The sequence below is a fragment of the Musa acuminata genome, chromosome BXJ2-8 (genome assembly GCF_036884655.1).
Source record: "Musa acuminata AAA Group cultivar baxijiao chromosome BXJ2-8, Cavendish_Baxijiao_AAA, whole genome shotgun sequence".
In the NCBI taxonomy this organism is placed as follows: domain Eukaryota; kingdom Viridiplantae; phylum Streptophyta; class Magnoliopsida; order Zingiberales; family Musaceae; genus Musa; species Musa acuminata.
In genome coordinates, this window is record NC_088345.1 from 47,148,334 (window position 1) to 47,174,908 (window position 26,575).

At 39.7% G+C, this 26,575-nt stretch overlaps 5 protein-coding genes across 7 annotated transcripts; 3 read left to right on the forward strand and 2 right to left on the reverse strand.

Moving 5' to 3' along the window:
* Positions 1-692: 692 nt before the first annotated feature.
* On the reverse strand, positions 693-1,830 carry LOC135618254 (pectinesterase inhibitor-like). Its single transcript, XM_065119123.1, has one exon. It carries the CDS (start codon positions 1,782-1,784, stop codon positions 1,170-1,172), a length of 615 nt encoding a protein of 204 aa, XP_064975195.1. The 5' UTR covers positions 1,785-1,830; the 3' UTR covers positions 693-1,169.
* A 4,519-nt stretch (positions 1,831-6,349) lies between these two features.
* Positions 6,350-8,636, forward strand: LOC135619787 (pectinesterase-like). 2 transcript variants are annotated; one of them, XM_065122119.1, is made up of 3 exons: positions 6,350-7,098; positions 7,366-7,722; positions 7,820-8,636. In XM_065122119.1, the coding sequence occupies exons 1-3, from the start codon at positions 6,495-6,497 to the stop codon at positions 8,506-8,508; spliced, it is 1,650 nt and encodes a 549-aa protein (XP_064978191.1). In that variant the 5' UTR covers positions 6,350-6,494; the 3' UTR covers positions 8,509-8,636. The 2 variants fall into 2 exon arrangements, with proteins under 2 accessions (XP_064978191.1, XP_064978190.1); XM_065122118.1 differs by having other exon boundaries at positions 6,367-7,098; positions 7,817-8,636.
* A 267-nt stretch (positions 8,637-8,903) lies between these two features.
* On the forward strand, positions 8,904-10,916 carry LOC108953528 (probable pectinesterase/pectinesterase inhibitor 58). The gene is made up of 3 exons (XM_065123345.1): positions 8,904-9,353; positions 9,406-9,818; positions 10,397-10,916. The coding sequence occupies exons 1-3, from the start codon at positions 8,904-8,906 to the stop codon at positions 10,914-10,916; spliced, it is 1,383 nt and encodes a 460-aa protein (XP_064979417.1).
* Positions 10,917-16,070: 5,154 nt separating this feature from the next.
* LOC135618392 (pectinesterase-like) lies at positions 16,071-18,235 on the forward strand. The gene is made up of 3 exons (XM_065119278.1): positions 16,071-17,067; positions 17,162-17,322; positions 17,406-18,235. Exons 1-3 carry the CDS (start codon positions 16,148-16,150, stop codon positions 18,101-18,103), a joined length of 1,779 nt encoding a protein of 592 aa, XP_064975350.1. The 5' UTR covers positions 16,071-16,147; the 3' UTR covers positions 18,104-18,235.
* A 3,148-nt stretch (positions 18,236-21,383) lies between these two features.
* Positions 21,384-26,361, reverse strand: LOC103995178 (uncharacterized). Of its 2 annotated transcripts, XM_009415712.3 has the most exons (7): positions 25,930-26,361; positions 25,275-25,704; positions 23,626-23,723; positions 23,451-23,475; positions 23,167-23,287; positions 22,926-23,060; positions 21,384-21,895 (listed from the first exon to the last, which is right to left on the reverse strand). In XM_009415712.3, exons 2-7 carry the CDS (start codon positions 25,639-25,641, stop codon positions 21,691-21,693), a joined length of 951 nt encoding a protein of 316 aa, XP_009413987.2. In that variant the 5' UTR covers positions 25,642-25,704; positions 25,930-26,361; the 3' UTR covers positions 21,384-21,690. The 2 variants fall into 2 exon arrangements, with proteins under 2 accessions (XP_009413987.2, XP_009413985.2); XM_009415710.3 differs by having other exon boundaries at positions 25,275-26,361.
* Positions 26,362-26,575: the final 214 nt, after the last annotated feature.

Consider the following 26,575-nt stretch of genomic DNA (forward strand, 5'->3'; position numbering starts at 1 on the left):
TTTTCACAAGAGGAAGCATGCAAATTACCTGATTCTTGAACTGTTGAAACCCTGACAAGGAAGTCATTGCAGAAACATGAAATCTATGGCTTAGACTTTTGGACTCAGATGTGCTGTGGGTTAGCACATCAGAATTAGGTTGTGGGGGTTGATTGATTTGGGTCATTGCAAGGCCTCTTAATTCTCTACATGTTTCTTGGTGAGCAAACTCAGATGGAGCTAAGAAAAGTGTGGGTTTCAGGGATTCATCTTGTTTCTGATATCTGAACCTGGAAATGAAAGCTTGTGCTTGAGAATTACCCCACAAGGATTTGAAATGTGCAGAAGATTCAAGTTCACATCCCTGCTCCTTGTGGAATCTTAAGCTGGAGATGAATTGTTCTGCTTGAGGAATCACCTCACTAGGAATTCAATGTGAAATCACTGCTTCTTTGAGAAATCTACAAATGATTTATGTTAGTAGAAGTGATGTTAGCAGTAGCATATCATCTTTTACTAAATGAACAAGCCATGCATTGTTTTCTGGCTTTCATTTTACACAGTAGAAATATTTTCTATCTGATCAACAAACATCAAAATTATCAGCCTGATTCTTGTGGCTCCACTGATCATAAGTAGTGTTCCAACTTAATAAGAATTAATATGAAAAACATAGAATTGGTGGAGAAGGAAACAGAAAAAGAGTTGATGAGTTCATCCAAATACTTGCATGAACTGACTGTAATTTGAGTTCAGATTCAGTGTACAGTGTCCACACAAGATTAGTGTGTTCTAAGCTCAAGTTAACCACCTCCAATTTGCCATCCTTGCAAGTCCCAAGTCTTTGAAACTTAGAAGAGACTTGTAATTTGCTGAAGGATTTGGTTAAGCTCCTATAGCAACAACAAAGAATATAATGCCTCTTAACTCCAAAAAGAAGGCCCCATTGGACAAAATAGTGGAATGATTTGTGGACCTAATCCTTTTGATTTGATCTGATAAACTTGTTCATGCAGGCCAATGCTTGCTACAATGTTCATTATGCATGATTTAGTTGAGGCAAAACTCCTGAATATTTTGATCATTACAAGATTTATTTAGGTCTCATGACCCTCAACAACATCCTGTCTGTAGAAATTACAACATAAAATAGTAGTATAGATGGAAATTTGCTCTATTGCAGAGTGACCTCAAGCAAGGAGGTTGGTGATGGCAATGGAGTTGCTGCAGAGCTTGAAGAAGTAGCCGTTCCTCTCCGTCAATGGCGACTGCAGGCCCGGCTTCTCCCCGAACGCGCTCTCGCACGTGTCGGAATTCGTCATGGCTCCCGACACCAGCGCGTTGACCGTGTCGTAAGACCCGCTCCGAAGAGCACCGGTGGAGTCGCGGAGGCTCTGCACCGCCTCCTTGTACTCCTCCAAGCAATCCGCGATGCACACGGACGCGTACGTGCCGCCGGCGAAGCCCTTCTGCTTGCTCAAGCTCTTGGCGTACGATATGGTCGCCTTGGCATGCGTGATGCCGACGTCGAGGGAGATGGCGGCGAGGCCGTACACGTCGGCGCGGCGGCTGCTTGGGCGGGACGTGAGCGTGGACATGCACACGTCGAAGTAGAGTGTGTGGTTGCAGGTGGAGGAGATGGCATCGGTGTCGTCGGAGAGTCCCAAAGCGGCCATGAAGGTGAAGCTGAAGCTGAAGAGGAGATACAGGGGGAGAGAGGAAGAAGGTCTGCAAGCGTCCATCTCCGGCAAACAGATGATTCTCTCCCGTGACTGCAACCCCACAAGAAGAACGTGTGGCCACATCGACTCGTACTTGGTGTGCCAATCTTTTCGGGCTCATGATTGAGCTTGTGGAGGGTGAACATTCACGAGAAGAGATTGGAGAGACTGTGGGTGTCGTTTTGGGCTCGTGATTGAGCTTGTGAAGGCTGGACATTCACGAGAAGAGACATTGGAGAGACTATGGGCATCAATAATATCCTGACATAAAGGGCAGCTATTGGAAAGGACACTTGTGTTGATGTTTTGCAGAGATTATTTTTGTGCCACAAATGAAAGATTATTTTTGTGAATGATTGCAATTGGAACTTATAGCATATTTCTATTTATAATCTCTCTTTATTATTTATAATTTTATTTTAATTTTATTTTAATATTTAATAGACATAAATAATTTTTCCACTTCTTCTTCTTCTTCTTCTTCTTCTTCTTCTTCTTCTTCTTCTTCTTCTTCTTCCTCCTCCATCTTAGATTTGAATTGATAATTCTGAAATTAAAAAAAAAAAAGATCAAAGAGATATTTTGATAATTCTAAATGAATTTAAATTGCCTCTCCTAACAACTATAAAAAAAATATTTTTAGATATTTTGATCATTTCATAATTAAAAATATATAAAAAAAAAGAGATAAAATTTTCTCTTTCAATAACTAAATATTAGCTATTTTTGGGTGAATTTAAGAAAAAAAAATACCTAAAAATCCTAAAAACACCCCCCGAACCTCTCATTCTTCCTCCTATGATTAATTAAACACTCATGGCACTCTCATAAGATCTCTTTTGACTTTAATTATTATAATCATCCTTATAATAAACTCTCTTTTCCTAATTTCGATTGCGAGTGGAAGCTCAATGCATCCAACGTCAACATTTACGCTTGAGGGGAACTTCGAAAGCCTAGTTGTGCCAACACTCCATTGTCAAGTCAAAGAAAAGTTGATTTGACGATCAAAATCAATTAAATCAAACATCCTTAAACTTCATTTCAAGAAGGTTCAAAATATCGATTACTCGTTCCAAGTGATTTGTAACTACTACTATAAAATTTTCAAATTTAAAGAAGGAGGTGAATATGGAATATTTCAAAAAAATATTAAGAAGAAATACCCTACACAAGCTTAGGATGGAAAAAAAAAGAAAGAAAAAGCCTAACTCAAATTTTTTGGGTGCCTAACTAATCCCACTTTTCAATTTTTGATTGAAAAAAAATTGTAAAGAATTAGCGAGATTTATTTCCTTCGAACGCTTTTTTTGTAGTTTTGGTGAAAAATTAATTTTGTTGGTTATTGTTAAAATGCTTTAAATCTCACTACTAAGATGTGTTACTTGTTCTACTCTTACATGTATCCTTCATAATTTTTATATAAAAAAATAGATTTATAAATTTTGCTTCGATCTTTTGTCGGACAAATTTCTATTTATATAGATATTTGTAGTGGTCAACATACTAACAAAATAGATAGAATGATAAAAACTATGCTGGAAGAGTATTATTTGGTTTCATAATTTTTTTCAATTAATTTTGATAATGCTTCTACAAATATTATTATCTATTCCTGAACTATTATAACAAGTGTGTCAACCAACCTTGTGTGGTGTTTTTTTTTTCATAATAGATGTTTATGTCATGTTTTGAATTTATATATAAAAGAAGGTCTTAGATCTCTTGAATTTTTTTTTTCTCCTTGTAGGGTCATCCACAAATAATGAAAGAGTGGGCATAATTTTACAAACTAAATAGTAAAAGGCTCAAAAGATTTATTAGGGACGATCCTACCTGATGGAATTCAACTTATGAATTGCTTATATAAATTTTGAATATAAAAAGTTATTTTGGAATGTTTTTAACGATGTTACTTGATATGATATATTTTGGCGGCTTGGACATGTCACGACTGACACTGTACGTCAAATCGGAGCCCTACGTCACCCGTCTCGTCTCAGGAGCTCGTACCAAGAAGATATGTCATACATCTCATCTCGGAAGCTTGGGGCGGTGTCGTCTGACGACGCTCTGTGCGTCCCGGAACGGCGGTCGGTCAAAAGGGTCATCCCATCTCTCGGGGGTCAGCAGCAGCGATGTCGAATCGACGCACTATCAGCCCTCGCGCCACAGAATAAAACCCCTGGCTGGCCTCCGTCCAGGGGGAGGCAAGAAAAAAAGAAGGAAAAAAGTAATCTCTCTCGTTACTAACTTGCTCGTCAGAGGGACCACGGCTAGATACCACCCAACGGAAGCCATTTTTGTAGGAGGGTGACCACTCATCAACGATGAGGGACTCGACATGGGAGCGCGATTCGCCTGACACTAAGAAGTCGCCAATCAGCCCCGATCCCGACCAACGCCAACCAGCACTCCTTCCTGAGAGCTCGGGTACCTCATCATCCGAATCACCCTGTAGAAAGCTCCCGACATCGGCCCGTGGACCTAGTTGTGCTGACTCACCAGCCACGACATATCTGTTGTCTAATATTTTGGCGCTAAAAGGAGGGCCACGTCGCAGGAGCATCTAGTGTTTATTATGATGTTACTCATATATTTTTAGTTATATTAAATTAATATTTTTGGAGCTTTAGAAGAATATGAACATGATAATAAATTAAACATTACCATTATGAAAATAAAAATGAGATGCATCGATTATTTTCTAAAATTCCACCTATTTACCTTGTTGTAGAAATAGCTTATGAAAGTTTAGAATTAGATGTTGATATTAACTTAAATGAGTGAAATAAAAACTTAATTATTAACTTATATGACTTTTATAGTACAAATTATGGTAGACAACAAACTACTCCAAATCTTCTTAGTCCATCGATCAAGTTAGTTAGAGTAGTAGAATTAATAAGGGAAAAATTTATTATTATTATAAAGACAAAAGAAATCGACGGATCATCGAACTCCAAGCTTAAATTTTAATAAATCATTTTTTTAAGTTTGGTGATAAAACTATAGATATACAATTTTCAATTCTTAAATGATGGGCATCACATGTAATAATATTTTTAATTTTAGGAGTGATTGTAAGATAAACATAGTAATTTCTATATCAAAGGTAATTGTGAAGCAAACTTTCAATGTGGGAGGAGATGAAACTTATTTGAATATGAGCCCAAGTATACATTGACGATTTGATTAAAATAAATAAATAAAAATGAACATTTATCCGTAAAGATAATGGATACTTATTCGACGTATCAACCAAATAGATAATCGGGACATCCAACAATAATAGTGATTGATAATTTGATAATTTTATATTAATTTATTATATTATCAGACTTATTATACGTATTGAAATACATCCATTTTCAAAAATGATATTATGATCAAAACTTAAAATTATAATTATAATTTTTTTATTATTTAAATTATTTTTAATTAAAAAAAAAACCGTGGAACCAACGAACCAACGAACCGTCGGCCTTTCTGCTCTCTCACCACCCTCCCACATCTCTCTTCCCCATTAACACTTAATTAGGCTCTAAAAATGTATTAACAAATTGATTATCCACTCCAGCTGGATCTGACCTCCGTCTCATCTTTCTTTCATGGAAAATGTAGAACAAGCATACTTTAATTAGTGTTGAAAAGGTTCAATCATGTCAGATAAGCTAAATGAATGTTTTGGGATCATTTCCACATCACAAAGGGCTTAGAAGTGTTGGCTTTTTTGATGTTGCTCCATAACTTAAGGTTACAATGATATCTAACTATTATGGTCTTATCTAGTAAGCTCACTCATTGTTAGGTAGGTCAAAAAAAAAAATTGACCTAAGAGCTTGATGAATTTATTAGTAATATATGTCAATTTTCTCTTAATTAGGCTCATTTCACACAAATATATTTAATTTTTTTTTTAAAAATAATTATATTAATATTCTTATCAATTCGGATATCTCAATAATAATAATAATAATAATAATAATAATAATAATAATAATAATAATAATAATAATAATAATACAAATGAGGTTGGATCTTCCTTATCTAAAACTAGTGCCTAATTATGCTGCACTTGGAAGCCTCTCTCTAGAATCTTCCAGGCAGCATCTTTTGACAAATGAAACCCTCATGTGTGTTTTTTCATTTATTACACGAGAAATAAACAAAACAAAACAAAACAAAACACAGGTCTCTATAACAACACATTGGACCTCATGACGCACTCGGCAGTAGTGCTGCCCGCATGCCCACCACTCTTTCTTTTAGCTCATGTAACCTCGTGCAACAGATGATGTTACAAGTCACAACCTCGAACATGCACTCGCACTCCCAGCATGACTCAACGCATGCAGCATAGTTGGAGAGCATCACAAGTGTTGACCACAAATTGCATGTTCTGATGCAGTAGACTGCACAAAGCTGCAGCTATTGCTTCTTCCATTATGATCAACACCACACCGACCACCTTCTCTTATCTCATAAACCTCACTCCCACTACCAACTTAATTTACTTGATTAATGTCCCTCTCGTCCTCCGCTAGCCAAACTCTCCGACTTGTGAACCACATTCCACTAGTGGAAGCGTTGGTGGTCGGTGAATGGAACGTCATGGGCGGCTGATCATTGGATGGAGACATACCATTTGCAGAGGCCGATTCTCTCGCGTCAGTGCGCGTGAGGATAGATTCTTTCCTCTACTTGTATATATGTATCCATCTCTGATCTCAATTGTTATCGAGTCAGTCGAGCATTGGAGTTCACTGTGTTTGGGTCGACAAACGTGTCGCAATGTTGTCGAGCAGAGTTCTTCTTGTCTTCTTGCTTCTTCCTTTAGCTGCCGCGACCGCACCGCCCGCCTCCGTCTCCCCCGCGGCGGCGTGCAGGTCCTCCTTCTATCCCAAGCTGTGTATCGCGCTCCTGTCGCCGTTGCGGTTCCCGTCGAACCAGTACGAGTACGGCAGGTACTCAGTCAAGCAGGCGCTGAAGCAGGCCCGCCGGACTGCTACCATTCTCGACCGCTACCTCTCCGGATCCAGCGGTGGCGCCAGGGCCCACCGCGCCGTCGGGGGCGGCGGGGCCCTCGAGGACTGCCGCGAGCTGGCGGGCCTCAACGCCGAGTACTTGGCGGCGGTGCAGGCGGAGCTAGGGCGGGGGGCGAGGATGCTGGACGCGGCCGGGGTGGGGCGGGTTCGGGCGCTGATGAGCGCCGTGGTCACGAACCAGCAGACGTGCTACGACGGGCTGGAGGCGTCCCGGGAATTCCCCGAGCTGCAGGGCGCCCTCGCGGACCAGACCCAGCTGTACGGCGTGTCGCTCGGCCTGGTCACCACTGCGTTGGGGCGCAGGGCCGTCCCCGGGGTCGGGACGAACGCCGGGTCGGACTCCAGGACAGGTGAGGTTAACATGCCGCCATGATAACTCTTTCTTGACTTCCACCATGCGGACGGAAAAGTAGCCGACGTGCATGGTCGAGCGTGCATGAAACCCACGGGTGGGGACCCCACTTGCTTCGGTCCTCACGTGTCACGCGAGCCAACGGCGGGGCCCGCCGCAATGGACATCTTGAGGCCAAGAATCGCTGCGGATCTATCCCTCTCAGATTCCACATGCGACATGATGGATATAATATTCCTTTCCCCCTTACGATCCTCTTTCGCAGGCACTACCGGTGATCAAAGTTCGCCGCCGAAAGGTTTTCCGGCGATAGGGAGGATCCTTGTTGAAGGGGACCGCGAAATCGTGCCGGTGAACGCATCACAGTCGGTGACGGTGGCCAAAGATGGGAGCGGGAACTTCACAACGGTCGGAGACGCCGTCTTGTCCGCCCCAAACGACACCTCCGCCGACGGTGGCTACTTCGTTATCTACATAAGCGAAGGCGTTTACCACGAGAACGTGATCGTTCCCATCAACAAGAAGAACCTGATCTTGATCGGATCGGGGATCAACCGCACCATAATCACGTCGAACCACAACGTGGCTGATAGATGGACGACCTTCAATTCTGCCACATTCGGTGAGAACATACGCAACTCCGAACCCTTTTGATGCTACTGACGTGCGTCTTCTGCAAAGGATGCGATGATGGAATCTTTCCGTGTGCATTGCAGCAGTGAACGCGGAGCGCTTCATAGCTGTCGGCATCACCTTCGAGAACTCGGCGGGGCCGGGGAAGTACCAGGCGGTGGCGGTGCGGAACAGCGGGGACCTCTCCATCTTTTACCGCTGCAGCTTCCTGGGCTACCAGGACACGCTCTACGTGCACATCCTCCGCCAGTTCTACCGTGACTGCGACATCTACGGCACCGTCGACTTCATCTTCGGCAACGCCGCCTCGGTGTTCCAGGACTGCAACATCTACGCGCGCAGGCCGCTGCGGGGCCAGTCCAACGTGGTGACGGCGCAGGGCCGGACCATGCCGGACCAGGCAACCGGCATCTCCATCCATAACTGCACCGTCAGCGCCGCGCCCGACCTCGCGGCCGATCCGAGGTTCGCCAGGACCTTCCTCGGCCGTCCGTGGAAGGAGTACTCACGGACGGTGTACATGCAGTCGTTCATCGACGGCGTGGTGGATCCGGCGGGGTGGCTGGAGTGGAACGGCAGCTTTGCGCTCAGCACGTTGTACTACGGCGAGTACGCGAACTACGGTCCCGGGGCCAATACAAGCTGCCGGGTCAAATGGCCTGGCTACAGCTTGATGAACTCCATGGACGCTCTCAACTTTACCGTGTATAACTTCACTGCAGCAGTCCCCTGGTTGTCTTCGACCTCTGTACCTCATTCCGGCGGGCTGCTCTAAGGAGACATGAGCAGCATTGTGATGTTTATATATAGTGATCGACGTTATAATGTGAAACCCAAACACTTCAGTGTCGAAGCTCACAATCAGATGCCAGTCAACGCATCAACTGTAAAATACGTCACCAAGTCTTGCCCTTCCTAATGGTCGACATGCACGCAGTGAGCATCGCAAACGGGCAACGTATCATCTACAAGCTATTGGATCAGACGGGGATTGACCACTGAATTTAGCGAACCGAACGAACACCTCAAACCTCTTCTTTTCCAAGGAAGAACGGACGGCAATGCTATAGATCTCATCCGATTGCCTCGCAATGAAGCCATCGAGCACAGAGGAAAGCAGAGACGGAGGAAGGAAGCAGATCCGTGAGATCTCCGAGATTTGTGGTAACAATGTCTTCATTACGGGGATCTTCTCCCATGTCGGGGCGTCGGAGGGAAGAAAAGCGGCAGACGCAAACGAAGCGTCTTATGATGGCCGGCGCAACCACCTCCGTCATGCTGATCCTTGAAGTGGTCGGTGTCGCCGCGGTTCAGTGCAAATCCAACCAATCGGCCGAGTCGAGTCTTTCCGGCAGCGGCTCAGCCTCCACGGCGCAGTTCCGCACCACCTCGGCCATTCAGGCGATATGTACACAGACCAACTATAAGAGCACCTGCGAGTCGACCCTGAAGAAGTACGTCAACGAGAGCTCGGCGCCCAAGGACCTCGTCAGGGCTGCCGTCTTAGCCGTCGTCGACGGGGTCGGCGAGGCCTTCAATATCTCTGACTCGATCCAGTCCGACGATCTGAAGGAGAAGGGCGCCGATCGCGGACTGCAAGGAAATTCACCAATATGCACTGTACGACCTAGAGAAAACGCTGGGGATCATCGATGCCCACCACCTGGACCAGCTCCCCCACAAAGTCCACGAGCTGAAGAACTGGCTGGGCGGCACGATGGCCGACCAGCAGACGTGCATCGACGGCTTCCCTGAAGGGGAGCTGAAGTCTAAGATGCAGGCAGCGATGGACTCCGCCATGGACATCACCAGCAATGCTCTGGCTATATCCGGGAAGATATCCTCCTTCCTCAATCTCATTCAAGCCACCGGCTTCAGCCGTCGTCTTCTCGAAGCAGAGCCCGCGGAGCCCGGCCGGTACGTGGACAGTAATCCTTCATGGGTGTCCCACGGCGACCGGAAGCTCCTCCAGACTCCAGCCACGCTTCAATTCACGCCCAATGTTACAGTCGCCAAGGATGGAAGTGGAAACTTCACCGCCTTATCAGAGGCAGTCGTTCAAGTACTGAGGAAATTTGACGAAAGGTATACTCTTCGCCAAGTGACGATCTCGTCGAATAATATTGTGCAGCTTGAGTTTGATTCTCGTCATTGTTCTTCTATGGTGTGGCAAGGTATGTAATCTATGTGAAGGAGGGAGTATACAGCGAATATGTATGGTAATGATTACAGATAATCTATTATAAGAATAATAAAAATATAAATCTTAAAATCTTTTATCCAAAATCCAAATAATAATATTAAAAATAATTATAATATAAGGATTATATTATTGTGCACCATATGTCTACCTGAGATGAGAATACTACTTAGATAATTAAGAATAGTTTTTTTACGTTATCTTGTTTCTTCCTTTTTCTTCTCTTATTTTTTTTTTTTTTTTTTTTTATCATTTTCTCCTTTTTTTTTAATCAAGTTACTATTATAGTTTTCTGTCTCTACAGTTTTCTGCCTATGGTTTTTCTCCTAATTTTTTTTGCAGCTTTCGCAACACTTTTTTTCTTTTTCTAGCCTCCACCTGATTAAGGTTTTTAAGTTAAAAAGAGGTGAGCTATGGGCTATTAAAATTATGGACTGAACTCATGGGCTATCGGCTATTAAAGCCCAAGCTGTACGTCTACCGCCATCGTCACTTTTACGGCAACTGCCCCATCAGCGGCACCATCGACTTCATCTTCAGCGTCGCCGCCGCTGTCTTCCGGCTTCCTGACCGTGCGCCGTCCACAAGCTCACCATGGGACCGTCGTCTTCGCCCAGAGCCGCGTCAGAGTAGAAGAGTCCACCGGCTTCATCAGCCAGAACTGTAGCTTCGTCGCCGTCCCGGCCCTCACCGACGCCACCCCCAAGGTCCGCTGCATCCTTGGCCGCCCGTGGAATGCCTTCTCCACCACCATCATCATGGAGTCCAACATCAGCGGGTTCATCGACCCCGAAGGATACATACCCATGAACGGCGACATTGACCTCAACACCTCGTCCTACTTCGAGTTCAACAACAAGGGCCTCGATGCCGACACCTCGAAGGGCGTGAAGTGGCCGGGTGTGAAGACGATCAGCTGGGAGCAGGCCAAGGCTTACACCGTCGAAGAATTCTTTCATGGACGGGAATGGATCCCGAGTTGATACGCCGGCACACTTGTTGACTTCCGTTTGTACGGTTTCTACGGATAACACTCTACAAATCAGAACTTAGGAAATCTACGGACAATCTTTAAGACTCAAAAACTTTTGTTAACATGAAAAATTATCATCTCTTTAATCTTCGAACCTATTGATTGACTGCATAACTTTAAATTCCAAAAAAAAATATATTTTGGATTCATCCGAAATACATATTTATATTAGCTGAAAAAACATAATATAAGTTTTTTTAAATAAGAAACGAATTAATTATAGCCCAACAAATCTTCTCATCCTCATTTATACATCAACCACTCATCTATTTATCTTAATATAAATCTATATCTTTTGTATTTAATCGTTTAAATTAATTTTATCACACCCAATTAACTTAAAATAGATGTAACTTAGAAATTATATTTGGAAAGAATAAAACTTTTGTAAAGATGTCGGCAAGCTATTCTTCAGTGCTATAGTAGTCCATTTAAATTTTTTTCTTTATCAATCAGTTCACAAATAAAATAATGTTAAACTTCGATATGTTTGGTGCATTCGTGGAAAACAGAATTCTTCATTGTAATAGTAGACTTCTTGTCATTGTAAATTTTAGTTGGTCCATCTTATTTTTCTTGAAGATTTATTGGAATTCTTTAAAGCTAAATTATTATTTGACATATTGTACTTATAACCGTAACATACTCCATGTTAAAGCTTGAGAGAGCAATATATTTTTGCTTTTTTTGTTATTCATGATATTAATCTTGAGTCAAGGTTAAGCACAAATCCTAAAGTATTTTTTTATTATTTACATAATCAACACAATTATTATCAATATAAGAATACAACTTAAAATTTTTTACTTGCTTATAAGGAATATCATAATTGAGAGTTCTCTTGATGTATCTAAAAACTATTTTAGACATTCTAAAGTAATGCTTATTAGGGTTGTGCATGAATTTGTATAACAAACTAATTACAAATATAATATCCGATGAATTTATGAAATAAATTAACCCTAACATAAGTTATGATTAGGGGGTAATGCAGAATATATTTTGAAAGAAAAGTCAACAATACAATTGTATTTACTGGAATGAGTTTTTCAAATAGAAAAGGAACGAACTCACAATAAAACTTTAATAAAATAAAATCACAAATGGATATAGAAAGTTCACCACCCTACTGATAATAAACAAGGATACAAAACTGAAAATAAAAGGCTCACCATTCAAGGAAATATTCAAGAGATACAAAGTTTAAAAGAGAACTCCAAGAGAGCTTATGTCAATATCTTTCAGTTTCTAAAGTTCTTTCTAACCCCTAAATACCAAAATAAGGAATTTTGAAATTAAGTATTTTATAGCTGGTAACTAACTTTTTTAATGCATTCCTTAGTTACGAAGAAAAGTATATTGAAACAATTGTAACTTATCTAAAGAATATGCTAATGAGTTATTATATTTGAGTGAGCCTAAGTTGAAAATTATGAGATAACATTTTGAGCTATAAAAAATATCATAGTATCAACAAGATCCATATGAGCATATTGTTGCAAATTAGTCACTCCAGTATAAGTTTATCATTTATATTCATTGGAGCTTATAAGTTGTCATATAAAACTTTTTTAACAAATCTTTATCATATTTTTCTTGGCACGAGAAAATTTCATTTGAATCTTGAATAATTTTTATTTCTAGAAAATAATGTAAAAACCTCATATGAGTCATTTCAAATTTTTCTTAAATTCAAAAAGTATATCTAGTGAATTTTTAATATGAATTCTATCATCCATATATAATCAAATAATAAGAATTTTCATACCATAAGCTTTTATATATAAATTTGGCTCATTTAAAATTTTTAAAAAATTATATTAAAGAAAATACTTATTAATTCTATTATACTATATCCTTGATGCCTGTTTCAAACCATATAATACTCTATCAAGTTATAGACTTTATCTTCTTATTCTTTAATTTCAAATCCTTCAAGCTACCTTACATAAATCTTTTCAGTAACTTTCTATCGAAGAAGACTAATTAACATCAAATTGATAAACATGCCATCTTTTTTGGCTACCAATATAAATACTATTCTAATTATATCAATTCTAATTATTAGAATTTTTTTTTTGAAAAATCGATACGAATTTGGCTATACCCTTTATAACTAAATGGGCTTTATGTTTTTATAGCGAGCCATCAATATTAAATTTTGACTTGTATAACTACTTGAGTTTAATTATTTTTTTTCCTAGGAGCAAATCTTAAAACTTCAAAGTTTTATTTTTTTTCAATAGCTTATAATTTATCATTCATTGCTTATACCTATTCTTTTTTTTAAGCTACAACTTCAAAATAAGTATGTTCCAAAACAAAACATGCAAAATCATCTAATATATCTATGAAAGACTATGAAATTTTCTTAGAGGTATTTTAATATCACTAAAATTATTTAAATTAGAATTATTTAAAATATGATAAGATTCGGATGAAGTATTAACAATAGCAAATGTGTCATGTGCCTTATCAACTTCTTCTCCTACAACTATTAGATCATCCGCTTTAGAATTCCAAACTTCTTCTTTACTAAAAATAATATCACTATTTATAATTAATTTCTTAGTTGTAAGATCATAAACTAAAACATTTTATTTCGTTACTATACTCGACACATTTAACACTTTTATCATCAAGTTTGCTCTTTTTTTATGTAAAAATATGAAAATAAGCAACACAATCAAATATCTTTAAGTGAGTTATATCTGATTTTCTATTTAATCATGCTTCATAGTGTGTTTTTTCTTTTACTACTTCGGTAATAAAGTAATTTAATAAATATATTATTATATTGATAGCTTCATTCCAAAACTTGTTTAGTACTATTTTTCTTTAAGCATACATATGACAATCTCAACCACAACTTAATTCTTCTACTCTACTGTTCTGTTTTTCGAGTGGATATAGTATGTAATCAAATTTCTATGAATACTTATATTCTTACAAAACATAAAGAATTCTTTAAAAATAAATTCATCCTCTTTATCAGTACATAGAGTTTTAATAAAACAACCATTTTATTTTTCTTGCATATGCTTTGAAACTTTTGAAAACAAAGAAGACTTTAGTTTTTTCTTTCAAATAGTATACTCATACCATCCTTGTGCAATCATCTATAAATAATAAAAAATATTTACTTTCACTATGTGAGATAGTTTATATAGGTATACAAATATTTGCATATATAGGTTATAATTGTTCTTTAGCTCTCCAAGATTAACTTGTCCGAAAGAAAATTTTGTATTATTTTTTAAAAACATAAAATTCACAAACAGTATATTTATTCTTAATTTTAAGCAAACAAACTATCATATTCTCTCTCCTTAAATTTTCTCTCTCTAGAGTTTCTCTCTTTAGATTGTCTCTCTCTCTCTCTCATTTCTCATTCTAACAATAGGGTTTTTCTCTTTCTACAATACTATTTTTTCTCTCCCTCTATAGTCTTATTTCTTTCTCTATAATGTTATTTTTCTCTCTAACAAGATCTAATAAGACTTTGATGGGATGATAAGTACTACATTACCTATTGCTCTCTTGGCAAACTCTTAGCTTCTGTAAGTTTTTGAAGATTAAACTCGTTCTAATACCATTTTAAAAATAAAAAAGTTCTAATACCTTAATAAGAAATCTCTCAAGAAGACAGTAGGTATCAAGAAATCATAAAACAGAATATCAATAAGTATATATATATATATATGTATATATATATGTATATATATATATATATATATATATATATATATATATATATGTATGTATGTATGTATGTATGTATGTATGTATGTATGTAATATAAATATACAATAGTATTCAAAACTTAAATTGTTCTTTATACCATAAAAATGAGCTACTTCTTAAATCTAAAAAATTAATAAACAGATAAAAAAATAGTTCAATAAACATTATGATTCACATAGTAGTAAAATTTATGATAAATATATATTTTATTTAAAATATCTTGCTAATATAAAATACATTATCATACTTTTGGAAGCAAAAGACATTTAAATATATTTTTATAATAGATGCATAAGTATAACTAACAATTATATTAGATTATGAATAATTATAATGTAAAACGATTACCATTAACTAATTATAAATAAGTATAAATATAGTTACATGTTAGAGTAGAAGTCATAGGAATATTAATGACTACGATCATGTTATATCCCATGACAAGATCTAAAATTATATTTAACCATGATATAAATAACATATATCCATAGGACTCAAAAGAAATTATTTTATGAAGATATAATGTCAAAAGGTAAAGAAGCCATGAAAAGAGGTAACAAAAAAGTTTATAAATGATTATTTATGCATTAAATTTATTTTATTTTTAAAATATTAGCTAGGTCTTATAAATAAAAAATTATTTTGTCTCCAACAATGATCATAGTAGTTTTTACCAAAATATAATTTTTATTATATCTATTATTTTATGAGTTTGGATAAGGTTTTTACTGATGAATACAATAAATAATATTCAAATATGAAAGTCTTAACATATACTTGTTATCGCTCAATCGAGTGACTCTAATATCATTTGTCATGATTTTTGATAGGATAACTAATTTATTAACTTTGAAACTACTAACCCAAGATTCTTAAATCTAAGTTAACAATAGTATAATCTCTTGACTTTTACAAGATAATCTCATAATCTCAATCTATATGTACTTTCGATATTGAACTAAATCGAAGTGTTATAATAATTATTAAAGTAAGTAAAAAATATAAAATTATTAGGGTTATTATATAAAAACAAGAGATGAAGCTCATCAAAAAGTTGTATATATGGTTATTTTGAGAGCTAAATCACTCCCTAAACTTACAAGCATCAACTTTCATCAACAAAATTTTTTTGCATTGTACTTTTATGTCACGTGCCAAATTTTGTTCATGACAAGTCTTCCTCTTCCTACCGATCGCCAAGCGTGCGACATGGATGGAGGACCGCACTCTTGCAATCAGTCATCTACAACAAGCTATAATAAGTCTTATCGAAACGAACTCCTCGATCCTCTCCCCGCCACTCTTTCCCGACGAAGAAGTCTGCGTTGCTCTTTCTTCTTGACCCTCCCTCGCCATTCTATAAGGCATCGGGCAGCGAGGAAGGGAGGCAGGAAGGAAGGAGTCTGATCCACGAGGTCTCTGCGGTCTGTCGCGGCCATGTCTACCTCACGAGATTTTGGGTCGGCGTCGGAGCCCGGGAGTGACGAAAGGCGGCAGAAGAAACAGAACCGCTTCGTGATGGTTGGCTTAACAGCCTCCGTCATGCTGATCCTTGCCGTGGTCGGAGTCGCCACCGTTCAGTACAACTCCGAGGCGGACGAGTCGAGCACCAGCCCTTCTGACGGCGGCTTGGAGTCGACGTCGCATTTCCGTACCACGTCCGCCATTGAGGTGATCTGTTCACCGACCGACTACAAGAGCTCCTGCGAGTCGAGCCTGAGTAAGTACGTCAACGATAGCTCGAAGCCCAAGGACCTGGTGAGGGCTGCCGTCTTAGCCGTCGTCGACGGGGTCGCTAAGGCCTTCAACCGCTCCGACTCGATCAAGTCCGACGACCCCGAGGTGAAGGCCGCCATTGCGGACTGCAAGGAGATGCACCAGTATGCCGTCGATGAGCTTGCGAAAACGCTGAGTCACATCGACGAGCACCACCTGAAGCAGCTCCCGAAGCAAATCCCTGAGCTGAAGAACTGGCTGAGCGCCGTGGTCGCCTACCAGCAGACGTGCATCGACGGCTTCCCTGAAGGGAAGCTCAAGTCCAAGATGCAGGCCGCGATGAAGTCCGCCAAGGAAATCACGAGCAATGCTTTGGCCATCGTGGGGAAGATATCCTCCTTCCTCACTCTCATTCAGGTCGCCGGCTTCAGCCGTCGTCTCCTCGAAGAAGAGCCCGCGGAGCCGGAATGGTACGTGGACGGCAATCCTTCATGGGTGTCCCACGGCGACCGGAGGCTCCTCCAGACTCCTGCCACGCCTGAATTAACGCCCAATGTTACGGTCGCCAAGGATGGAAGCGGAGACTTCACCACCATATCGGGGGCACTCGCTAAGGCACCAAAGAAATTACTTAACGGAAGGTACGTCGTGATCAACCTCGGCAGAGTAATGCTACAATCATGGCTTACACCTCCATCTATATACGGACTAAACACACATGTACATTCTGTGAAGGTATGTGATCTATGTAAAGGAGGGAGTGTACGAGGAGACAGTGGCGGTGGACAAGAATACGTGGAACATCACCATGTATGGTGATGGTGAACAGAAGACGATTGTTACAGGGAGCAAGAACTTTATTGATGGCGTGAAGACCTATCACACCGCCACCTTTGGTAAGTAGAACGACAACACGTTTGCCGGGAACGGGGAATGGGATGCAGAGGAATTGAGCTGGTTGGTATTGGCTTGTTGGTAGCTGCGATCGGAGATGGGTTCATGGCGGTGGACATGGCATTCCTGAACACGGCGGGGGCCAACAAACACCAGGCGGTGGCGCTCCGGGTGCAGGCCGACCGCGCCATCTTCCTCCGGTGCCGCATGGAGGCGTACCAGGACACCCTGTACGCCCACAGCCACCGTCAGTTCTACCGCGACTGCCTCATCAGCGGCACCATCGACTTCATCTTCGGCGACGCCTCCGCCGTCTTCCAGCACTGCACTCTGACCGTGCGCCGACCCCTCAACAACCAGCAGAACATCGTGCTCGCCCAGGGCCGCAGCGTCCTCCAAGAGTCCACCGGATTCGTCATCCAAAACTGCCGCATCGTCGCCATCCCCGCCCTCGCAGATGCCAAACCCAAGTTACGCAGCTACCTCGGCCGCCCGTGGCAGGAGTTCTCCAACACCATCATCATGGAGTCGGAGATCGGCGACTTCATAGAGCCAGAAGGGTACACGCCATGGGAGGGAAGCTTCGCGCTCGACACCTTGTCCTACGCCGAGTACAACAACAAGGGCCCCGGCGCCGACACCTCGAAGCGGGTGCACTGGGCCGGCTTCAAGGTCATCAGCCAGGAGGAGGCCAGCGCTTACACCGCTGGACCGTTCATACAGGGAGACGATTGGATCTCAAAGATGGGCGCACCTGTTAGCTTGGGTCTCAACAACGAGTAATCCACAGCAAGCGAAGCTATCTAATCTATCCCTATCCTTCTCTCTATTAAGTGATATCCATTTGAGAGGAACTGCGTGATCGGATATGAAGAAAAGCCCTCACAATATGATATCTACGACAAATTTCAATGAGTTGGGAGATCAAATCGAGCCGTGTTATGTGCTTTGATTGCTTTCCGTCTACGTACAATTGATATCAGCATGCCAGTAACTCCGGTGTCGTTACCGACACGGGCGACTGCCCTTCGAATTGTGTGACTATCATGAGCACGGCCGGTGAGCTGACCCGGAACTGATCCGAAAAAGACCACGCTTCTCCGGCGAGCGGATCCTGGCGAAAGGTTTGCGCACGAATCCCAAAGCACCACCCTGCGTCGTCCTCGTTCTTCCCATCCACTTCGTCGCCGCCGCCGCCGGCGATCGAGGGGGCACCAAATCGACGACGACCGCCCCCTGCTCTCATACGGAGTCTTGCGGTGGCGGTGGGAGCTTCGCGGCGGGTCGGCGTCAACGCCGGTCAACGGGTGGAGAATTTTATTGCTGTTGACGTACGCTACGGTAATTAATCCGAATAAAAAGAGTAATTAAAAATATAATTAATTCAACCAAAAATATAATTAATTCATCGTGGAAGCGATTATCTTAAAAAAAGTATTCATGTTAAGTCGAATTTCAATATCTGAAATAATAATAATAATAATCTTATTAAGATTTATTAAAAGAATGGATATATGCTAATGATAAATTTAAATTTAAAATGATACAATACAATAAATCATATTAACGATTAAGATCCATACTCAAGGTGTAGCTTAATTAGCCCGAATAGCGATTCAGTTCAAATCAAATCACAATCAAAATGAATAATTCATCGATTCGAAAACGAATCAAAACTATTTCAGACGGTTTGATTTCAATTCTTGATTTTGGAGAATCAATAGTTTCGATTCTGAATCGATCGATTCCAATTTCAAACTAGTTAAATATGATAAAAAAATAAAATAAAAATAAAAATAAGGTTTACAATATTATGATTAAATCCTTAAGTTTAATGTCGATTAAATTAGGTTTAAATCTTAATAGAGTCATTTAGTTTGATTAATAATTTTTATATCAACTTATTTTAAGTCATTATTCAAATTTTAAAAATAAAATTATTTATTTATTTATTTATTTTTTATTTAAAAATAAATAAAAAATTAGATCTTGGATAATTCGATTTCGATTTTTGATTTTAGGAAATCGAAACCGCAAACGAGGCTTAACATAAATCACTATCTTTTTCATCATATTAACCGTATTATTTAAAATTTAAATAGTAAAATCAGAAATTATAATGATACATATAGATTGATGGATTCTCGAAGAAATTTTTTTTAAATTTTTTTTCTTAGAGGTGCCCCTTTTATATTTTTTACTCAAAAGAGATATTTATTTCAAGACAACTAAAGATATCGTGTAATTATAGTGTTAATTATAATATTTATAGTGTTAATTATATAAGATGAAGGAGTCCGATCCCTCTTATATAAGATTTATAGTGTTAATTATAATATTTTTATAGTCTCTAACAAAACCTTGTAAGTATATTTAAAAGTATAATTACTGTAGTAAAAATACTCAAAGACCCAATAGGAAATAGTTCATATACAAAAATAATTAAACAAAAAAACTTCTATCATTAAGGTGTTTTTAACACCTCCACCGAAAACACTACAATCGAATAATTCATTGATTTATTGAATCTCGGATTTTGATGATGAAATTAATCGATGGTATTTATGATTTAATCTGCGTTTTGAGTGACGCAGGAAGCTTCGATCAGGATGAGACAATTAAAGCATGAAGAATCATGTTGGGTCGGTGAAAAATATGTCAGAAGATTAGACGTCGAGCCGAAGGATCGGTCGACGTATCGACGGAAGGCTTCGGACATCGAGCCAAGAAAAGCGGATATTGCGCCAAGGATATCAAAGTTGCGGAGGTCAATTGGCCGATTGAGCAATAGGCCGCAATAGAGGACGAAGCATCGAAGAATTGGACAAAGCGTCGATGGACCAATGATATGCCGGACAACATGATTCATGCTTAGTAATAATTGTTTAGATCGAAGTATGTTTTTATGTGTGCAGGATTAACTACGATAGCAATGCATAAAGCAAAATGAAGTCTTGGAGTCAAGAACGCGATTTCGTTGGGAGTTCGAGGGTTCGTCGGAAGCCCTGCCGGTACTGACCGATAAGTTTAGGAGCTTGCCAAAGAAGCTCGTTGGAACTCGCCAAGAAGATCGTCGTGAAGTCCAGGAGTTTGCCGGGAGTCCGCTGGAACATTGCCGAGAGATCGCCGGAAGCTCATCGGAAGAAAACTAGACTTACAGACTTGTTTAGCTTAGTAAATGTCTTAGAATTCGTAATTAGCACATAATTGGGATTGGAATTGGGCCAATCCAATTAGGAGCCAATTGGGCCAATGCAAGGACTGTGTTGAATGGCCCAAACAGTGGCCCAAGAGGTCGTACCGTCGTGGCACAATTTTCGAGATTATGTCAGGCGGTGGTACCATCGGTTTGGGTGGTGGTACCGCACAGACACAATCTCCGAGATGCTATCAAGTGATGGTACCTCCAGTCTGGGCGGTGGTACCGCCCAACACAGGGTGTCAGGTGATGGTACCGCCTAGTGCAGTGTTAGTGTCAAACTAACACTAGCGGTAGTACCGCCTAGCAACTCCTCTCCTTCTTCTAAGTGTTAGAATAGTTTGAGAGAGGAATAAATGGGGGTTAAGAGTTATCTCCTAAACCCGATAAAAGGAGAAAGAGCTGTAAAAAATGGTTGATCTTCGTCTCGATGAAAGAGGAATCAGTAGAGTGGATGTACATCACGACGACCAAACCATTATAAAAATATGATTTATGTTTCGTTTGAGCAATTTACAAACAGCAAACCTTCTTACTTGCTGCACTAATTCACCTCGCCCTCTTAGTGCCGTTCCTAACATGATTACCTTGTCAAGCATATTTCAAGAATTATATGAAACAAAGGATGACCTTTGAAAAATATCAAATGTTCGAGTCTCCCATCTTTTACATGGATACAAAAAAGATGTCAATCATTCCATCGCTGGTTAATTGATGACATTTCTAAACTACCAACCTAACAACAATTCACAGGCTGAACAGATACAAATCAAGTACTGAAAAAACTAGTTTTTTTTTTTTTGAAAGGGGAAAAAATTTCTAGTTCCAGTGGTGAAACTGCCACATCTAGTGATGCATTACATATGAGATATAAATGGTGTTGGATGAAATAACCGTGATAGTGCTCAACAAATTGGTATCCATTGTGTAAGTTGCTCTATCTATGTATGTACAGTCTTTTAACTTTTTGTTTTCCATCAGACTTTAAAAAATGATTAACCACAATTGATCACATTTTCCTTCTCTTTTCTTACTCTAAACAAAGGGGCCTACTAGAAACCCTTCATCCTTCTAAATACACCTAAATAACCTGCTAAGAATGAATCAGGCCCCTCATTAGAGGGTAAATGTAGTAGTTCGCCGAGTGTGAGCCATAAATCTTGAGTGTCTCTCACGTCGGTATCCATGAAAACAGCTGCTGTTCTACTTCTTGCCAGTTATGCACCTTGGTCACCATTGGATGTGAAGTTGCTGAACCTGCCTTGCACCATGGGTATGAATTATGGTAGTCGAAGAGTAGGACCCTGATGCCAACTTCTGCACATTCAAGAGCATATTTTGGGTTGTCGTCAATCAGAACATGGGCTCCCAGAGATCTGCAGAGAGCAACTCCATCAAAACAGGATGGAAAATTTTTTAATCTGAAAATTGCGAAGAAAGACTTTCAAGTAGATGAGGGGAAAAAAAAACCCAAAACAAGGGAATACCACTCTAGTGATTCTAATCTGGAAATAATTTGTTATTGAAGAAAACATATTTTTGTTTCCTTCTAAAGCAACTTCTGCCAAAAAAAAAATTCTAGGGGAAAAAAACACTCCAGATACCTGTTAATCAAATATCTAGTTGGATGGGAAGAGGACCGAAGTGAGTTTCCTGATGTTCATTAGCCCACAGACTCCTAGACTCAGAGCTAATTCATAAAACACAAGTTGAAGGCACAACGTACTGGTATATTATGGAGCTACTGAATTACTTTTGACTTGTTGAATCCTAGTTGCAAGTTAATTGAAAAAAAAAAAGCCTGCGGGCATATTCAAGCAGCAAATCTAACATTTAATAGCAATGCTACTTAAATAAATATTCCATCTACCACAATTTTTTCCAAAATGCCCATCAAACTCACAAAAATGACTTACCCAAATTAACATAGAGGGATTCCAAGGAATTATTAATATAACCAGTTTATCTCTCTCATGACATGCTTCTCGTGCAAGCCTTTCCCATTCTATTCAATCTTTCTCATCAAAACCATTCACGCACAGCCGCATAATTCCACAACATGGCATCTCTTACTCACTGTGTCCCAGTCAGTACCAATCCTTTGTAACTGTAGATTTACCTTCATGTACTATCTTTTTCCATAACTGCACCTCCCCTTCCCTAATCAACACTAATTTTCTCAACCATAATCTTTGCATCAAAAACTACACTACACACATGTACTATTCAGGTTCACATACAAAATGTTTTCCTGGATCAGACATGTCCAATTGCTAGATAGTAAAATATTTAGGATACTCCAGCTTTTTTCCATCGTTTGGAAGTTTTTATACATCACAATGATTATTAAACAAGAACTGACATATCTAAGCTGTAGTAAGCATTAGACTTGATAATCTAATGTACCTGCAAATCTCAGATTTTGGCCTTGATACTCCATCTAGCGCAAAATGGTTACCAAAATGGATCTCCTGAAATAAGCCAGGATAATGTTTTTCAATCCACTCAAGAGTGTGGTCCTTGATAACATTCTGCCGAGATCTGTTCAGAGTACATGTTCGCAAAAGCATTAAATCAGTATGGTTGTGATAGCTGCAGAATTCAATTACAAAGATTTAAACAAGAGATCTGAATCAATTATACTCACGTCACCACAGATAGGTTGCAAAAAGTTGATAATTTATCGAGAGCATGTCGAGCACCAGGGATGGGATAAATGCCCGTTTTGAAATAAGAAGATTTGAAGAACTCATGAACACGGATATTAGCTACCACAAACAACCAAGGGGAAAGATTTGATACGTTGCAAAATGAAAAAAGTTATGTCAAAACTGTATAAAGCAGCATGTCAAATAGCTCCAAATCAAAATAATATACAGCACAAAGAATGTGGAATTAAATATGACAAAATGAAGAATGTCTTCCAGATACCTTCAGCTTGAGAACACTTCCATATCTGTTGATTGAGTCACACACATATCAGTAAGAGCAGAGCTATAAGAACAAACTTGACAGGAAAACTAGAACTTCTCACATGAAGCAACTAAAGTTAAGCTTCCATGAGATCAACTCAAATTGAAATCAGTACATGAGGATAGCTTGATACCTTGTAAAATTCATAAACATAATATTCCGAAACAGAATGATTGGAGGAGTAGCAATCAGCAATAAATTTGTTTAGAGCTAAGAGAAAGCTTCCAAGAACTGAAAACCAACAAAGCAGGAATGTCAAGAAACTTCATCCCAGAACTGAACATCTAAGAGCTGAGTTCTTATATTAGTTGCAGCTACAGAAAAGTTACTTGGATTTATAAGATAAGGTTACCAAATATTATGGTAGCTGACCGATTGAGAAGTGACAAAATACAAAATATGTGAACAAAAAGAAGGATATAACTGCAACACAATTTCTTGACCATCCATAACCAACATAGGCAACATTTCAAGTTTTTTAAAAACAAATTTATACAAGAGCCAGATGCTCTCCGATGGATGTCAAGAAATAAAATTGACCTCTGTACAGATGTCCATTAATAATATAGCAAATTGATAATGCATGAATTTATAAACCAACTAATTAGCTAAATCTATCTGACCACTAACGTCCATTACTAATATAGCAAATTCATAATGCACAAATTTATAAACCAACTAATTAACTAAATCTTTCCAACCACTAAATTTTTAGATCCTAAAGCAGGTTCATCACTCAAGTTAGCCATGGCTACAAGGTGTGGACCAAATTAAGATGTCCATAAAATTATGATATCTTCCTTGGGGACTTCTTTGATCCTAAGATATGCTCTATGGTTTTTGCATATTGATTGAAAATGCATGAGGCAGCAGTGGCAACAATGCCTCCTATGATATGCATAAGGTTGTAAGCTTGTGCAAATAAGCCCGATGTTCTAGCAGATAAAGAATCTATAAGTGAAACTTTCAAAAAAAAGATCTTTCTTGAATATATGAGAACAAGCTTTGTACATAAGTGGAAAGGAATCCAACTAAAAATTTGTCCATATTCAATTTCTTGTATTTACTGCCAATTATTCACACATCCACAAGCGGCAACAAAAAGACTCCAACTGAAAACTTGTTCATGATCATTTTCTTCTAGTTGCTGTTGATTATTCACACAAGACTCCATCGATTGTTACCGGCTCCTAGATTATTCATTAGCTTTTACAGATAAGTCCAACATAGAATCTGCAAAGGGAGTTGTGACAAAAAATAATTTCCTATATCGGCTATATTCCAAACAAGCACTACATAAGTGAAAAAAAAATGTAACTCAAAATCCTTCTTCATTTTCTTGTCAGGACTCAGATCTTTGACACTTGCACAAACGACGACAAAAGCCTCCATTCTTTTCATTCTTACAGGAAACTAGCATCTAACAAATCGCTATCTAGCAAACTAGCACCTTCAACTAATCAATTGATGGATGAATAATTTAAGCCACTTTTCAACCAGTTCCTTCCTAACAACTCTTTACGAGATCCATAGTCATTAGGCAATGCTAGCTGGGAAAGAGTCTCAACATGTTCAAAGATCACAAAAAAAGGACTATGCAGAAACTACTACTTCAAATGATTAGTAGATTACACAGTTGGAAAGATGCCAAACGAGACCATCGACTACATAATAGATCTAAAATTAGAGAACTTCTAAAGAGCACAACTAAGATCAAGGGAACCTCCAACCGGCAAACAATAAACAGGAACAAGACCAGAAATTTGAACTTGAGATAAATACCTTCATCTACATCAACAGCGACGGCCAATTTCTCAGATTTTATATGGCCTGGGAATTCTAGAGGTTTTCCATGTTTGCATGATCCATCTCCATTCACCAAACTCAACCCCATATCCTCCGAGAAAACCATTTTGGAACCATTAACCAAATGGCGATGGGGTCCCACAACATGAGCCTTCTGTAGATCTTCATCTGCCCTTCTGGAGACACCGTCATGGCGGTCGGAGCAGCCCCTCATGCTCAAGTTATTGTTGGAACCAATGTCCATGCAAACCAAATGCTTTCTACGAAGTCTTCCATGTTCGTTGGCCACACTCATCTGACTAAACCCGCGACTTGGCGAGGGGAAAAGCTTATTCAAAGCCATCGCAGAAGCGTGATCACTCCAAAGGGTCCGGAGATGTAAGGAGCACGACCGCAGGCCTTCTCGCTTTAACATGCCAATTCCCACATTCCAGGAGCAGCAGAATAAAAAAGATGAGACCTTTAACACTAACTATACGCCTCAATCTTAGAATCAAAGAATATCCCGGGCGATACGAATCAAGGGTGACCCCAACGAGAAAAATCACCGAGGAATCCGAAAAGAAGATACCAGCAATGTACAAATCGTTAAGGAGCAGTAAACTCAGTACTTGTAATTGCCAAAACAAACCTTTTTCTTCGAACCCGGGGGAATCAGAAGGCAAGAGGAGACCAAGAGGGCGTGTGGGCAATATAAAAAGCCAAAATCCAAGCAATGTAGCAGATTTCGAGGCGCCCCTGACGAACTAAGGATGAAGAGGAGGCAGGAACGAAACCGGGATCGAAGACCGTATGAATCAAGGATCGAAACAATGAAGAAAAAGAATCGGTGAGGGGTCCTCCGCGGGCCTTGCGACACGCTTGTTCCCTTCTCCTTCTGCTTCACGCTTCCGCTCTCCTCTTTTTACTTGCGCTTACGTTGCTCGCTTTCTAGGGTTTGTTGGCGATCGAGAGCGAAGGGGAAATAATTCCTCGGAAAGGGAGGGGGAAAAAGGAAAAATAAAAACAAATCAGCACTCAACAATTCTTTCTTTCCTTTTTTATTTTTACTTCTTTTTTATTCTTTTATTCTCATTATTTCTCGATCGACTGTGTTCGTCCGGTTTCTTCGCAGTGAGGTGATGGCGGTGGTGGGGCCGACCGTGTAATTCTTTTTATCGGGTGGCGCCCCGCGGTCGAGACGCACGGGTCAAACTGCACCGGTGGGGTCCGGGGCTAACGCTAATCAGAGGGTGGCGTCAGCCGGTGAAGGAAACGGGTGCCAGCCTCCGGGGTCC